Below are 15508 nucleotides of genomic sequence, written 5' to 3' on the forward strand. Positions count from 1 at the left end.
ATGGAGAACTGCAAATTTGTTGTCCCTCCCTGGTTGGAATTCTTTGGATGGTGATTTTATCAGCAGTGTATATTAAACTTATTGGCTTCATTCCAACTAGGACAAGTAGCAACTTAGCGAGCAAGTGCATGATATAATGTGAGACTGAAAGTTGAGTGAAAAAAGCAAAAGGGATGACATTTTGCTGAGTTATTTTCCCTTGTCTAAAAATTCAAAAATATTGTATGGTCTTGTCAAAAAATTTTCATGGACCTGCCGACCACCTGCCACACTATGAACGTCTGATTTGTACAAACCTTCAGTCATGTCCATAACGTGTTGGTGGCTTGATGGAAGATCACATGACAAGGTGTCTTCCTAACATTCTTGTTCAACCCATTTGGGTGTATTATTCTTTAACTTCACGCGACACGCAATTATTGGACTCGGAAATCAGTTGGCCAAGGAAAACAATGAATGAAGCAAAGAAAAAGAAACAGCCGATTAACATAACAGACATCAGAATATGCAGTCATTGGGGAGAGTTAAGTCCAGGGTTCATTTCCAGGGCTCTATGACTGGAAAAATAATACACTTCCTGTTCTTGTTTCCTGTTTGGGGGCTAATGAACATTCATTGGCGTCACTTTCCAGACAGCCGCTTGTGGAGTGCTCTGAATGCTTCTTAGTTTGACCACATTTTTGGGGCTGCATTGAGGTGTTGTACAAACCAGGATTTTGGAGCTGATCCCCAGAGATGGGGGACTCGAATAGTGATAGACCGTTATGCTTTTTTTTTTCATGGCAGATGTCGATACGCATTATTAGTCGTCATGCAGACTGATAACCCATAGTTGAAGCCGATATTCATTCATGGAAAAAAGGGTCAAATGTTGTCCAAATTTTGAAAGATAAAAACTCCAAAACTTGGCTTAGTTTAAATTTCTTTAAGCACATGTTTATTAAAGAACATTAGTGACTTGCAACACGTTAAAACATTTTTTAGATCTTGGAAAATAGACAACTTAGTTTTAAAAAGGCTCACAGTTCAATGAAAACAAACATCTCTTTCAAATTTATGACGGCAAATAGTTTTCTATTATTTGTGAGTTGTAGTAGACTGACATTGATTAAAATTTCGGCAAAGTCTGTTGCTCGCCGGACCTCTCCCGTAATATCTGTGGCCTGAGATGAAAAAAACAAACAGACAGCTTACTGCTGATTGGCTGCTACCCACTGCACAAGGAACCAATCAGATGGGGCTGTGGGCGGGCCAATCTACTTCTGCAGGCAGGGTCACGAGCACAGCAGAGAGAGAGATAGAGAAATGTGCGGCAGTGAACCAAAATAAACTAGCTTTCAATTTATCGGCCTTGAAAGTTAAAAAAAAGGCCAATACCGATAATCGACAAAATGCCAAATATTGGCCCCGATAATCGGCCCGGTCGATAATCAGTCTATCACTAGTGTAAATTGACGTACTCCCCCAAATTAACTTAGCAAAGCCATTTTTAAACTGCAGGCGACAAAAGTGACTAAACCCCGAAGTGAAACAGTCCAAATTAGGCCCAATCAATTATTTTCCCTCCCCGGTCTTGTGGAACTCTTGGAGCAGGAAAACACATACACACACAAACTGCAGACCTCTTGTCATTTTCTATGTTCTCGTCCTTATCATTTTTTTTTCCCTTTCCTGTGGCTGTGCGTGTCTTGGCAGCCGCAGCTCAGTCCTCATTATCAGCGTGCGTCGCTGCAGGCTGACGTCAGCACGGTCACTCTCCTCCATACAAATGTCCTGCCTGCCATTGATACCTTTTTTCTGGCCCACCCTCCCGCTCACGCACGCTCTAGTTAGCATGTTTTTATCAGTTTGAGCAAGGTCCGTCCTCTCACACCGCAGTGCTACAGCCTCGCCAATATGACACACAGGTGCAACTAGCCGACCCTCTTATAAGCTTGCACAAGTTTATTGAGTCCTGTTAAGAGATATTTACGACTGCGGTCATGTTGAGTGCTCCCAAAATGTCCTAATTTTTTTTTTTTTTTTTTGCCTTCATGCTTGAAACTAGCATGTTTTTTTGGGTATGTTTGTGAATGTGTTACATGGTTGTTTTTTTTATTTTTATTTTTTTTTATTTGATCAAATGCACAAACAGGCGCTTTCTATGCGGTGAGAGCCAAGCGCATCAATTTGACGTGTTGACATGTTTCCTTCGTCAGACTGCAAGCATGTCCTTGTACACCCAAATGTGTTTGGTGTGAGAAGTATTGTATTGTTGTTATGCAAGCATGTTGGCATGTGAGAACAGCTTAGTTGGCTGTCACCTCATCTATACCATCATGTCATGTTGTCATAACATCAGTGAAGAAAATACCTCCTGTTCATTGAAAGATCACCCCTCCCCAACCGCCCCTCTTTTTTCCCCCAGCACATACACTAAGCTGTGTGTTGTGACCTCTGTGATAATGGTGCCACCAGTTTAATATCTGTACGAATACTCGACTCTTGAGTAATCACCGATACAATAATAATAATAATAATAATAATATTCCCTTTATTAGTCCCACAATGGGGAAATTCGAGATTCGAACCCAGGCCTCCTGGGGAGACTGGGTCCTGAACGCGGCGCCTAGACCACTTGGCCATCCTGGCAGCCAGATACTAGTGATACTCTTGCTTCATAAAATTTGTATTAAAACAGATCATTTAAAATATGTCCAAATATCAAATTTTTTGTTAAAATTGCATGAAACCAATGTCAATTTTTTTTAAAATTTTTTTTGTTCAATAGCAATTTTCTATTGTTTTTCCCATTTGTTCTTAAAATACCTGTATAGAACACAGAATAAAATTATAATAAATAAATAAATAAATGCATAAGTAGATAAACAAATACATCAATAAATAAATAAATAAATAGTGAGGTGGAAAGAATTGGATTCAATTAAATCCCACAATGTTTCAAGAAACATTTAGGAATGTACCACCATTTAACCAGCAGGTTTTTGTGAACAGATTTTGGTGATTGCTGAAGCACGTTTTAATTGCACCGTGGCGTCTCAGTCTGAAACCTAGGGTGTCCCAATCCTCCAAAGTGATCTGGAATCCCGCCCCTTTTGTGCCCTTGTTCTACACTTTGTCTGAGACCTCAGACGAAGCTCATAACCCACAATAAATTGCGGATTTGATCAAAATAGCTAAAGCAAAAATCTAAACACACAATTACTACTCATTTGATCATTTATATATGTGTTCCAAATCCACCATGTTCCTCTGCAGTCAAGACGAAGGCCAACATGTTAAGAACTACTCCATCCTCTGACCAATCTCCCGCCATCTCGCTGCCATTTTTGTTTTGTTTCTCCTCGCCACCCTTTACTGGCCTCTGTATTCGGTTGCCATGGCCATATGAAATGTTTGGCAGCAATGTCCAGATTGTGATGACAAACACCCAACATGCCACTTGGATCAATGAAGCAGCGCGTGATTAGAGGAGATTGGATTGTGCCACTCATCTTTGGAACAATCTGGACTTGTGTTCATGTCACATGCAGCATGTGATGCTCGTTTACACACACTTGCGCAAAAAAAAAAACACATTTAAGTATGGCAATTAATCTGTTTGAATTCCTGTCACATTTGTGTGCAGCTATTTTAGATCCTTTTATGAAAATCATGACATTTACACTTGTGATTCCCAATGCACCGGCACATTAGTGTGCCGTGAGTGATCAGCAGACATTCCCCGGAAAAGTGATACAGTTTCACAGAATTGATCTGGAAATGAATATTTATTCAGGACAAATAATTCTTCTTTTTCTGCCTGTGACGTTTAGTGAGAGGCATAAGCAATTAAATGTCGTCCTGGTGGCGTAACGTACCTGTTACCTTTTATGCAACAAAATGATGTCAATCTGATTACTCATGTCTGATGAAAGATTAAGTTCATTATTCTTTCAGCACCGTGTATGTACTTTTGTGACATTTTTGTTTTGAGGTGTGCCGTTCTATTTTTCTGTCAATAAAGGTTGGGGGAACATTGCACTCAGGCAGCAGACGTGTGTGTCTTGCCCTCTTGTGGCTGGAAGAGTGAAGCTGGTTGGTGCGTTTGCTTGTGAGCTCAAGGACTAATTATTGGCCTGGCCTGTATTTAAGACAAAGAACTATTTGTATCTATGCTTAAGATTATATTTCAATACGTGGGGCATTTTTGAAATTTAGGACAATTTAGGCTTTTTTTTTTTTTTAAAAAGTGTGCAATTTATTTTTTGTCGTTATGTTTTCAAGAAAAACAAGGACCAGACCTAAAAATAATTTGATTCGTCCAGCTCAGCTACATTTTTCATCAGCTATTTTGTCATATGTCACATTTTGCTGTTGCGTGGCGCAACCCGACACTTGCGCAACCACGGAACGTATTTCAACAGTAACGCTGAATAAATCCTTTGCAATTAAATAAAGTGCAAAATGTGTTTGAAAACACGTTTAATTTTAGTTTTACTCTAGTTACAAATTAGTTAGAGTACATGGTCGCAATTTTAGCCGCTATGCTAACTGGTTGGCAATATAATTAACAAAAAAGACAAGGTTGCATTGCTCTGAGTAACGCACCATTTTGGCCTATAAAAATGTGAGTAGAGGACTGTCTTTATTTTAAGAAAAAAAGTCCCTTGAGGGGGTGCGCAAAACTTATTTGGTTAAAATTAAGAGTTAACTCAAGATTAGTTAAAAAAAACATGTACGCGATTAAATATTTTAACTCAGTTAACTTTTATTTACTTCAAAAATTTATTTGCATATTTTGCAAAGCCCAATTCAAACACTTTACCATTTTAGCTGTTCATCTTTAGCACATCATCTCAGAACATAACACCCGCCTTAAGTTACCACTGGGCCTTGCAAAGCAAAACTGCTGGAGTGTGCTGCTTACAACTAAATGTACTGTATACGTTTTGAGTATTGTTTCTGAGAAAAATTCCTCTACATGTACAGATGACTCCATTTAAATCCTATTCAAGGATCAAAGAAAGATATTAAAATCCACTTCATATAAAATATTATTCAAGTAAATACCTGTTAAAAGCTTCACAAAAAATAGTCGTTGAAAAAAAATGTGATTAATCGCATTAATTACATTTTTTTTGCGATTAATTATTTAAAACTGTAATCGCTTGACAGTCCTAGAAATAATACATCGGCATCACTTTTTTGACAGTTACACAACATGGTCATATTCAATATTTTATGCATGGGTTGTTTGAAGTTCTACGGTGGGGGTTCAGAAAATGTCCTCCCATTCTAGAATGAAAGAAAACTTCACGTGTTTTGACGACAAAGCTCGAGTGCGACTTTACATGGATATTTCTACGTCAAGTCAAGTTAGTCATAATCTACACAGCAGATTGGGTCATTTGAGGCCCGGCGGTGTTGTGTTACGCAACCTGCTCTAACTCTGACTGTATTCTGTTCCGGAGCGCAGGCACTGTTTGGTTACCAACAGATAGCATGGAAATGCGGCCGATTGACGTAGTTGGCGTCAGATAAGATCCCCGTAGCGCCATTGTAGATGCACCGCTGTGGTTTTCGTGGTTTCCTTTTCTTCCTCTGTCTGCTTTCAGTAAGGCAGCACGCATTAGTGCACCGTGCTGTGCATCAAATCCTTCGTGTAAACTCGCACTACGCTGTGTATTTAGATAACAAGAAGAATGGGCGAACGGAAGGTTGTCTCAACACTGACCTTCCAGTGCCTCACTGTGAATATCTGCAACTTAGCTTGTCAAGTTGATGTCGCCTGCAATGAGCCACCCACTTATTTATTTTTTTTTTTTTAAGAATGTTTGTAACTCTCTTTTTCAGATGATCCTGTGGGACTGGGATCTAAAACATTGGTACAAACCACAGTATCAGGTGAGTAAAAAGTGGATCAAACATGCTTATTGACCCTAATAAGCATTGACATCAAGTCACCAGTTGCTGGTTTGATATTTGCAACATGGGCACACACACACGCACACACACACACGCATACACTGTTTTAAAGCTGGTACATAATGACCTTGACATTGTTGACTTGACACATTTTATCACACTCAGACATTCCCTCTCCTCTAAGAACTATTTGTTTACTCTGTCAAAGAATTTTCCTCCCAAGGCCCACAGTCTCATTCTGTTCCCGTTTTATCGATTTATTATGGGACACTTTTGGGGTGTACGCTCAGAGATTAATAGTCCTGTTCTGGTATTAATTTTTTTTTTTTTTTTTTTTTTAGCTTAATGACGTTTACGGAGTCCGAGCTGAAAGAATATATATTGCTTGAAATTTTAAACAGTGTTGTGTGACAATGTTTAGAAACAAGTTGTAACTTTTCAAGGTACAATTATTGCTTATTTGGACTAAATTTAAGCGGGACTGGACCTCACTGACACTGTATAGAAATAGCAATAGTCAAACGGCATAGTGTAGCAGTGCACAGTCAGGAAATCCTGGGTTATTCAATGTCTTTGTGTTGCTTGTTCTCCCCATGTGTGTGTGTGTGTGTTTCCTGGTTTCTTGCTATAATCCCCAAACATGCAAGTTAAGTTATCTGAAGCCTTAACTTGCCCATACTGAACACTAGTGATGGGTAAATGACGCTGAAAATCTGCTTCATGAACCACTTGTAGTATTTTTGGACTCCTCTAGATGGCACTCTCTGTTCAACATTGGGCTGAAAGCTCAAAGAATTGAGTTTTTTTTTAAACCCTTTATTTAAACCATCGGTGCCATCTAGAGGACTTAAAAATACAGCAACTCTTTAAAGAATAAGCTACGACCATCTTGCTTAATTAAGGTACTGCTTATTATATTACTTAGTCATATACGGACTATGTCAAATGGCTACATGCACGTTGCACCGTGGGTCTAACTGAGTGAAACGTGTTGTGTCTTCTTTCAAGCACGTACGCATTGTCGTAGATCTCTGACGCTGCCTTGACTTGACTCCCCGTTATTGCATGTCAGGGTGCGGCGAGCGGCAATGGCGTTGACCTGTCGGTCATCAACGAGGCCAGGAACCTGGTGTCAGAACTGTTGATGGACTCGTCCTTGTCGCCGCGCACCATCTCAACCCTGCACAGCGTCTCCAGCCTCATGGGGACCTTCTCAGGGTCGTGTCGCCCTCGAGTCAACCCTTTCACGCCATTCCCTGGCTTTTACCCCTGTGATGAGGTGGATGTCTCAGTCGAGAGGAGTGAACGCAAAAACATTAAGGTGGGGATACGCATTTGAAAAATACGTTAGCAAAATGTAGAATGGTTTTCAGTAGAGCTCACACCCAAAACATGGTCGAACTATTCTAAATACTGCATTTTAATTTGACAAAATAATTTCCCGGGTAATACTCATCGACTTCCAACCAGAAGGTGATGATAATTGGGTCACTCTTATGGAATGAAAAACGGCAGTCATTAAGATGGAAACAACTGAGAAACCAAACAAACTTTTCTACGTACGCATATTGATGTAATATGTATTTATAAAAGTATGATTTACTCTTACAGGGTTTGAGCAGCAGAAACAGCCTCCCTACTCCTCAGCCCAGACGGAGTTCTACCTCTTCTTCTGTGTTGCCTCCTCTCGACACACTTTCGTCACGGTGGGAACGTAACACCAGCAAGAGATCCCACCCTGACCTCAACTTGATTAGGTATCAACACAACACACAGTTGTTGCTCTTTTCACACAGCTACATTAATGCACACCCAAACAAAACAGTCTTTTGCCGGCTGCTCCACTTTCTCTTTGGCAACGTTCAGACTGTAGGCAAATGGGAACCTTTTTTTTACCCATATATGACCTGTATGTGATTTAAAAAAATGAATACAAAAATTAATAAATAAATAAAAAATATATATATATGATAGTCTGAATGGCTTAATTTAGATCTTTTTCAAATTGGACACAGGTGACTTTCTTTTGTGTTCTTAGAAATGTCAGATTTTTTTGCAATGTGTCCTCAGTCCAAATAGAAAAGTTGCATTTATCGACATAATGTGTTTTATTTATTTTATTTCCCATTTATTTTTTAGTTCATTATTTAATCTTGAATGAATTTAATTGATATACTTAAGTAAATTATTTGTTATATTGCACTGAGCTCTCCAATCTTGTTGTTCACTGAGTACAATGACAATAAAGTGTATTCTGATTCTGATGTCACAATATCCAAATGTCACGTTACGATAATATGATATTACTTGCTAATGCATTCCCACTTTGTGGTCAATTTATGGAGGAATTGAAACGTGTTAGTTCCCCTTCGTCTGTCGATTAGCGTAGGTCTTAAATTTTGACAATTTACAATCTGAAACTTACTTTAAAGGAAGCAACTATTACCTGGCGAGTCTGGAAAAAAAAAATCATCCAACTGTAATGACTACCTTCCTCCACAAGATGCCAGTGTTTCCCCGTCCTAGTAGCTGTATGGTAATTCAGCTGAAGCGAAATGAACTAATGATAACAGTTGACAACATGTGTTTATGTTTGTTGTATCCAGCTCAGGACTGTCCAATGGGCCAAATGCAAACCTGCTCACCATTCCCAAGCAGAGGTCTTCTTCAGTCACTCTTACCTACCACACAGGGTCCAGGAGAGCAGGTGAGAGCTGTGCACCTTGACCTCTTAACAGAAAAAAATAGGACAAGGATGACCTCTAGATTGCAGTAAAACTGCCTGCGGGCAATCAACATTCTCAAATTCATTATAAATTATAGATCCTTGTCCCCCCCCGCCCCCCAAAAAAAACAAAAAATTAAAATCTATCTAAATCTAAAAATGTATTTATGTTGCCCTATTATATGCCGCCAAAGTGATACTTCCATTGCTTTTGCCTCCGCATGAAGATCCCTTATAGCTAAGATTTGTTTTAGCGAATACTGTAATGCCGGATAGGTTCCACAAAAATAATCTTGTTGTCTTTTCAGTTAATTTTTACATCCTTTTCTTAATCTACTTTCTTACTTGCCAAATGGACTACATGCGGAAATTAGCTTCAAACTATAATCTGGCACATATTTTTTTTCCATGTACATAAAAAAAAAAAACACACTACATGTTTTGACTAATAAACCCTTTCCCCCCCATCATCATCAGGGACCTCTCCTAGTCTAAGTCCCGTCACCTCTCCCAGCCACAGTCCTTCGTCTGTAACCACAGGTTCTTCATCGTCTTTGGTCACTCGGTCGCCTGTGGAGTTCCCGGATACAGCGGACTTCCTGACAAAGCCAAGCGTCAACCTGAACCTGCACAAGCCTTTGGGCTATACGCTCAGCTCGTGTGACTTCCAGCAAGCATTCCGCAGTTCCACTTTACCTCTTTGCACCAGGTGAAAAAAAAAATACAGCACTAGGAATTTTTTTTACTCATAATTGTTTAATTATAGTCATGAATGAGACTTGAATTGTCTGTGCCAGCTGCGGGCGTCAGATGCCAAAGGGGGTTTCCAACGGCGATTCGGGGGATCTCCATCAGCCCGTCCTCAGCGAGGCCCAACGCAGGCGCTCAGGTAAATAAAATGTCACCTAATAATAGACATTATGTAAGAGTGAGATGAGAGGAGAGAGAGAGAGAGGGAGAGAAACAAGCAATTAATGTTCTCCTTTGGTCAGTAACATTTTGAAAGCATGATATCCGGCTATTCAAAGTGTCAGCCTTTAGCACAACTTGGCATTCTGTTACAAAAACCTTTAATGGCAAAACAACACCTGAGGTGTTGGATTCATGAATGGACCAATCTATTTTCTGGTGTAATTACAATTCCTATTTGAATAGTCTTCTTCGGAGTGCTGTTCACATTTTGTCACTATGATACAACACCGAAACATTCATTTTGTTTTCAGCAGTCTGTTTGAGTTTGCACATAGGAAATGACTGTGACTCAATAATCCAACCCAACTACTGTTTATTTAAATAACACTTTCACAACAACCGCAGCTGTACCAATAATTGTTACAATATTTCCACATTTCCAGTTATGTAGAAAACAACGATGACATAATCAGGATGCATGTGCATTGTGGACGCTTTAAAAGGATGATGACAGACGGGGACGCTGGGGGATTATTTTATGAATAAGTATGGGGAGACGATGACAGGAGGGTGACGGAGGACAGTGTGCAGGGGTGTGTGTGCGTGTATGTGTATCTACGACTCGTATTTGAATTTTGTGTATCAAAAAGTGAATTCAATTTGAATTAATTTGTTTTCCTTTCTATGGGAGCAGCAGGAGAAGGGCCAGAGTTCCTCGGGGAGCCTTTAATCAGGGAGGAGAGCATGGAAGTGGACCTACCTGGAGAAACTGCGAGCACAGGAAAACAGGGTGATGCTGAGGAGGAACAGAGCCCCAGCACAGAGAAGCAGACTCAGGAATTGGGGGTAAATTATATTCCAGAGTCCCAGCCTCCTTAATCAATGTCCACATTGAAACGTAATAATGCTTGATTGCTCCGCTTCAGGGTGATCAGGAGTTTCGACTAGACCCGATGCTGGAAGACCACGAGGCCCTCATGGAAAGGATGAATACCTGGAACTTCCAGATTTTTGACCTGGTGGACAAAACAGGAGGAAAAACGGGAAGAATACTCAGCTATGTTAGTACTCTGATACAAACGTGTTCTCTTGTGTGTTTTTGTTGTGCTCTGAGACTGTGGTCGGATAAATATTCAAAAGGTCAATTCCGTGTAGTATGTTTGTTTGTTTCCATCAGCACGTCTGTTAAGTGTAAATGTAGTCAAAATGAGTCATTTGTCAATGCTATGCTAATTTGGATTTGAGGAAGAGGATGAACGCCCTAGATTTAATGTGAGTAAGATGCTTACAAATTGTGCTCCTTTTAATTTGAAATTGTAGCTTAAACCAACACATTGACAAACATAGTGATGGGCAAATGAAGCTTCAAATCTGCTTCATGAAGCAGTTGTAGTATTTTTGGACTCCTGTAGGTGGCACTCTCTGTTCAACATTGGGCTGAAAACCACGCTGACTTGCCATATTTTAAACCCTTTATTTAAACCAACAGTGCCATCTAGAGGACTCCAAAATACAACAGCTGGTTCATGAATTTGAAGCTTAATTTTCCCATCACTACAAACTTTCAATGTTTGCTTTTAACTGAAGGCGGCGCTGTGGTTACCTTGTCTTCTCATGTGTGTTTCAGTAAAGATGGTCTGTATTTCCCCAGGTGACTTACACCCTTTTCCAGGATACGTGTCTGTTTGAAATATTCAAGATCCCCGTGAGGGAGTTCATGACATACTTCTTTGCTCTGGAAAATGGCTACAGGGACATTCCCTGTGAGTGTTCACACTGCGCTAGGCCTCCAGAACTGTTCAAGATTCATGTTTGTTAACTGTTATTCATGTGTCGTCACAATGTGGACATGTCTATCCCTGGATGAGCTCAGTATGTTGCAAAGTTAAACGTGTAGCCGAATACGGTCAAGTAACGCTTTGGATGATATGCCCGCAGATCATAATCGAGTCCATGCTACTGATGTGCTCCACGCTGTCTGGTACCTGACCACTCGACCAATCCCTGGGTTCCAGCAGATCCACAGTGAGCATGTGACCGGAAGTGACACAGGTGACCTTAAACTGAGCACCTCATCGCTAAATAGTAGTGATGGCTAAATGAAGCTTCACATCTGCTTCATGAAGCAGTTGTAGTATTTTTGGACTCCTCTAGATGGCGCTCAGCGTTCAACATTGGGCTGAGAGCACAATGAATTGCCATTTTCTTTAAACCCTTTATTTAAACCAACAGTGCCATCTAGAGGATTTAAAAATATAGCAGCTGGTTCATGAAGCAAATTGAAGCTCCATTTTCCCATCACGACTACATAGCGTGAAAGAAGTGTCGGGTGATCTGCAGTGGAACCCGAAAGGCACAATTTGGCCAACCTCTGCATTATTAGCAGTTCAAAAATACTTTTCTCATCGTAAATAACCTTTTTGATATTTTAGAGGCAATGTTTTTGTGACAATTTTCTACATTGTTTAATGGCCGCATTTCATTTTTTAAATATAGGGATAGATAAGGCCAAATTATTTGTAAATGAAGTAAAAATAAGAGTTTAAATGTCTATGTCAAAGAGATTATTGCAATCAATATTTGTCAAATATTTGAGTAGTTTTGTCGAATTGGATTATGATTTAGGGAATTTAACGGTAATGACAATTTGGACACTCGCCAAAGACTCTGACGTGTTTATTCACACTCTGTGTTCCAGATTCAGACAGTGGTATCTCTCCTGGCAGGATATCATATGCCTCTTCCAAGAGCTCTTCGATATCAGACGACAGCTATGGCTGCCTGGCTTGGAACATCCCAGCTCTGGAGCTCATGGCCCTATATGTAGCAGCTGCGATGCACGACTATGACCACCCCGGTCGCACTAATGCCTTTTTAGTTGCCACTAATGCGCCTCAGGTAAACCAATTATGCTCGTTAAAGTTTACAAGTGCTCAGAAAAAGTAACGTTCACACACCGTATTGTATGATTTAGTGGCGGGCCGTGCATTTCTTACCAACTTGTGATCTGATTGGCTATCGCAACTGTCAGCCCCGTTGAGACACAGAGCAGATGCCCGCACGATTGTATCTGAAGGCCTCGGACGAACAGTGCGCGCTCCTGGTATTGTGAAATCTGCCCGGCAACACGAGCTAGCTGAATTCTGATTGGATAGTGGTATGACTGCAGACTAGCGAAACAGCCAATGAAAAAAATACAGATAGGGAACTTGAATCAGTCATTTTGGGAGGGGGTTGTCCTCTTGCATCATTTTGGTTGTGTATTTTCTGAATGCTGATTTCCATATCAAAGGTCATCATATGAAATAATCCACAGAATGCCATCTTTCTTTACCCACTGATGCACTCACCAACAAACCAAAACGTTTGAGCTCACTGGCGCGCCGCAGAGGGAACCGCACGCCGTTGACCGCTTGCATAATCTGCCTCTCCTGTTTCGAATCAATGTAATTACACACTCCGCTAGTGTTTCTCTTCTTCACAGTGGTGTTCTCAGATGTCCGACGTCCGAAAGAAACCTCCCGTCGATGCTCACAGTTAAGGTTTAACCAGATAGTCCTTTTTAACCTGATATGACTTTGCTTTATAAAGTCAAGCTGTTTTGGGTTTTATAAAGATCCTTACGTCTTGCATGCGGTAACCTCCGTTTGCCGGAGCAATGGGATGACACGGCAACCTTAGTAAAGGAGAAAGTCATTCAATTGGACCTTATCCATTCGAACAAAGTGGACAGGGGAATCTTATTCATCGTTCTTGGCATAAGTCTGCATGCTGATCACACAGAACGCTACTTGGAAGAATTATTGAATTGGGATTAAAGAGTGGAACATGGGCTAAAGAAGCACCCGGTACTTTTTGGTCTGGATCGTTCAACATCTTGGAAAAAAATAAAAATAAAAAAAAATGTCCCTTTAATTATTGGCTATGCTGCTGAAAGAATATTCCGTTGTTTAGGAGATGGAGTCCACATGTTCGGCGTCTGTCTCACACTGTGATGCGAAAGTTGATAAGGTCAACTATGTGACCCTGTTCAAATAGGAAAGTAGGTTAAGAGCAAAGACAGGGGACCCTGAACCTATTGATCACTGATTTTGACAAACATGTCTGACAGAAGATCATTGGTGCTGGAAAGTGTGCCTATCGAAGTTTCTTGCTTCAGAAACGCGGCAGTTGCATTGCGACATGAATTGAAGAAAGGGTCGTTTTATCTTGCCTCGTTAATTGAATGTCAAATAGGTCAATAACACAGCAATGCAGTAAATATGAAAAGTCTACACACCCCTGCTTTTTTGTGATATGAAGAATGAAATCTAAATCATTTCAAACAACAATTGCAACACAATTGGGGAGAAAGATTTTGAGAGGGCGCATAAAATAACAATAATACAATACACGGTTACACAACCTACCATGCATGTTTTTGGGAATGTGGGAAGAAACCGGAGTTCCCAGAGAAAACCCACGCAGGCACGGGGAGAACATGCAAACTCCACACAGGAAAGCCGGAGCCGGAATCAAACCTACGACCTCTGAACTGTGAGGCGGACATGCTAACCAGCCATCCACCGTGCCGCCCCCATTCACAATTAACAAATCAAATTCATGTTGATGTTCTTGTAGGCTTTTTTCTCACATTTCTTAGCTTTGTCGCGGAAGCTTCTAGGTTTTTTTTACCAGGACTGACTGCTATTTCGAACTGGTCATAATTCCTCACACCTGATCTAAGCTGAAGAAATACATGGTTGACAGTTTTGGCATTAATTCCCAAACGGTGGCGCAAGCACAACAAAGCTCATGACCAAGACAACACCATCCCTCCTGTCAAGAAAGAAAATGAAGCCTCAAATTTGCTTCATGAACCAGCTGCTGTATCTTTTAGTCCTCTAGATGGCACTGTTGGTTTAAATAAATGGTTTAAAAAATGGCAATTGAGTGTGCTTTCAGCCCAATGTTGAACAGAGAGTGCCATCTAGAGGAGTCCAAAAATACTACAAGTGGTTCATGAAGCAGATTTGAAGCTTCATTTAGCCATCACTAGATGGCTGTAGCACACACTGGATGCAATTATGAACAATGCGAAAAAGCAATCAGTGCACAAAATCTTCAGGCTTCGGTCAGAAAGCAAAACATCGAGCCTACTAAAACATCTTAAATTTATATGGTGTTAATCCGACACATTTTTATTTCGTCAGATTGTGTTGAAATCTTTGTGTCATATTTCCTACTCTCACCTGATATTCTTCCTCTCACGCGCAACACAGGCGGTGCTGTATAACGACCGCTCCGTGCTGGAGAACCATCACGCCGCGTCGGCCTGGAACCTCTACCTATCCCGGCCAGAGTTTAACTTCCTGGTCAACCTAGATCATGTGGAGTTCAAGCGCTTTCGCTTCCTGGTTATCGAGGCCATTCTCGCCACAGACCTCAAAAAGCACTTTGACTTCCTGGCCGAGTTCAATTCCAAGGTCATTACCTGATCACGTCTGTCTTTAATGTCGTTTAACTTATTGAACCGTTCCAGGATGGATGATGCAGATGGCTTTTATGAGTGTCTTCTCTGTTTGACTTCAAGGTCAATGACGTGAACAGTCCAGGAATTGACTGGACCAATGAGAATGACAGACTGCTGGTATGCCAAGTGTGTATCAAGCTGGCAGACATCAACGGACCGGCCAAAGTCCGAGACCTGCATTTGAAATGGACTGAAGGCATTGTCAATGAGTTTTACGAGCAGGTAATATGGGCTGCGTGCCATCCTTGTGCTGCACGATCATATTCCTCATGGAACGAGCGCTTATTGATAGTACAAAGTGCATGTATATGTATCATCGCTCTTGGGACGTTAACATATAAACCGCACATGGATTACTCATCTCCTTTTTTTCCTTTTTTACCTGCAGGGCGATGAAGAAGCGGGTCTGGGCTTACCGGTCAGTCCCTTCATGGACCGCTCCTCCCCACAGT

General features: G+C 40.8%; 1 protein-coding gene across 2 annotated transcripts in view; it reads left to right on the forward strand.

Annotated features, from left to right (window-relative positions):
* pde3b (phosphodiesterase 3B) overlaps nt 1-15508 on the forward strand; it is a 38028-nt gene that overhangs the window by 20737 nt on the left and 1783 nt on the right. Inside the window, exons 2-15 of one of the 2 annotated variants that reach the window (XM_088296994.1) lie at nt 5836-5886; nt 6980-7228; nt 7519-7664; nt 8514-8614; nt 9173-9341; nt 9430-9521; nt 10239-10390; nt 10471-10605; nt 11196-11307; nt 11483-11596; nt 12243-12442; nt 14806-15009; nt 15117-15278; nt 15445-15508. The exon at nt 15445-15508 is cut by the window's right edge and continues 219 nt beyond it. In XM_088296994.1, coding sequence (XP_088153120.1) covers nt 5836-5886; nt 6980-7228; nt 7519-7664; nt 8514-8614; nt 9173-9341; nt 9430-9521; nt 10239-10390; nt 10471-10605; nt 11196-11307; nt 11483-11596; nt 12243-12442; nt 14806-15009; nt 15117-15278; nt 15445-15508 — 1951 coding nt within the window. Of the gene's footprint in view, nt 1-5835; nt 5887-6979; nt 7229-7518; nt 7665-8513; nt 8615-9109; nt 9342-9429; nt 9522-10238; nt 10391-10470; nt 10606-11195; nt 11308-11482; nt 11597-12242; nt 12443-14805; nt 15010-15116; nt 15279-15444 lie in introns of both variants that reach the window. The other variant, XM_088296993.1, reaches the window with a different exon arrangement.

This window comes from Idiotropiscis lumnitzeri, chromosome 5 (genome assembly GCF_059441095.1).
Source record: "Idiotropiscis lumnitzeri isolate Australia: NSW breed Sydney's pygmy pipehorse chromosome 5, RoL_Ilum_1.0, whole genome shotgun sequence".
Taxonomy (NCBI): Eukaryota; Metazoa; Chordata; class Actinopteri; order Syngnathiformes; family Syngnathidae; genus Idiotropiscis; species Idiotropiscis lumnitzeri.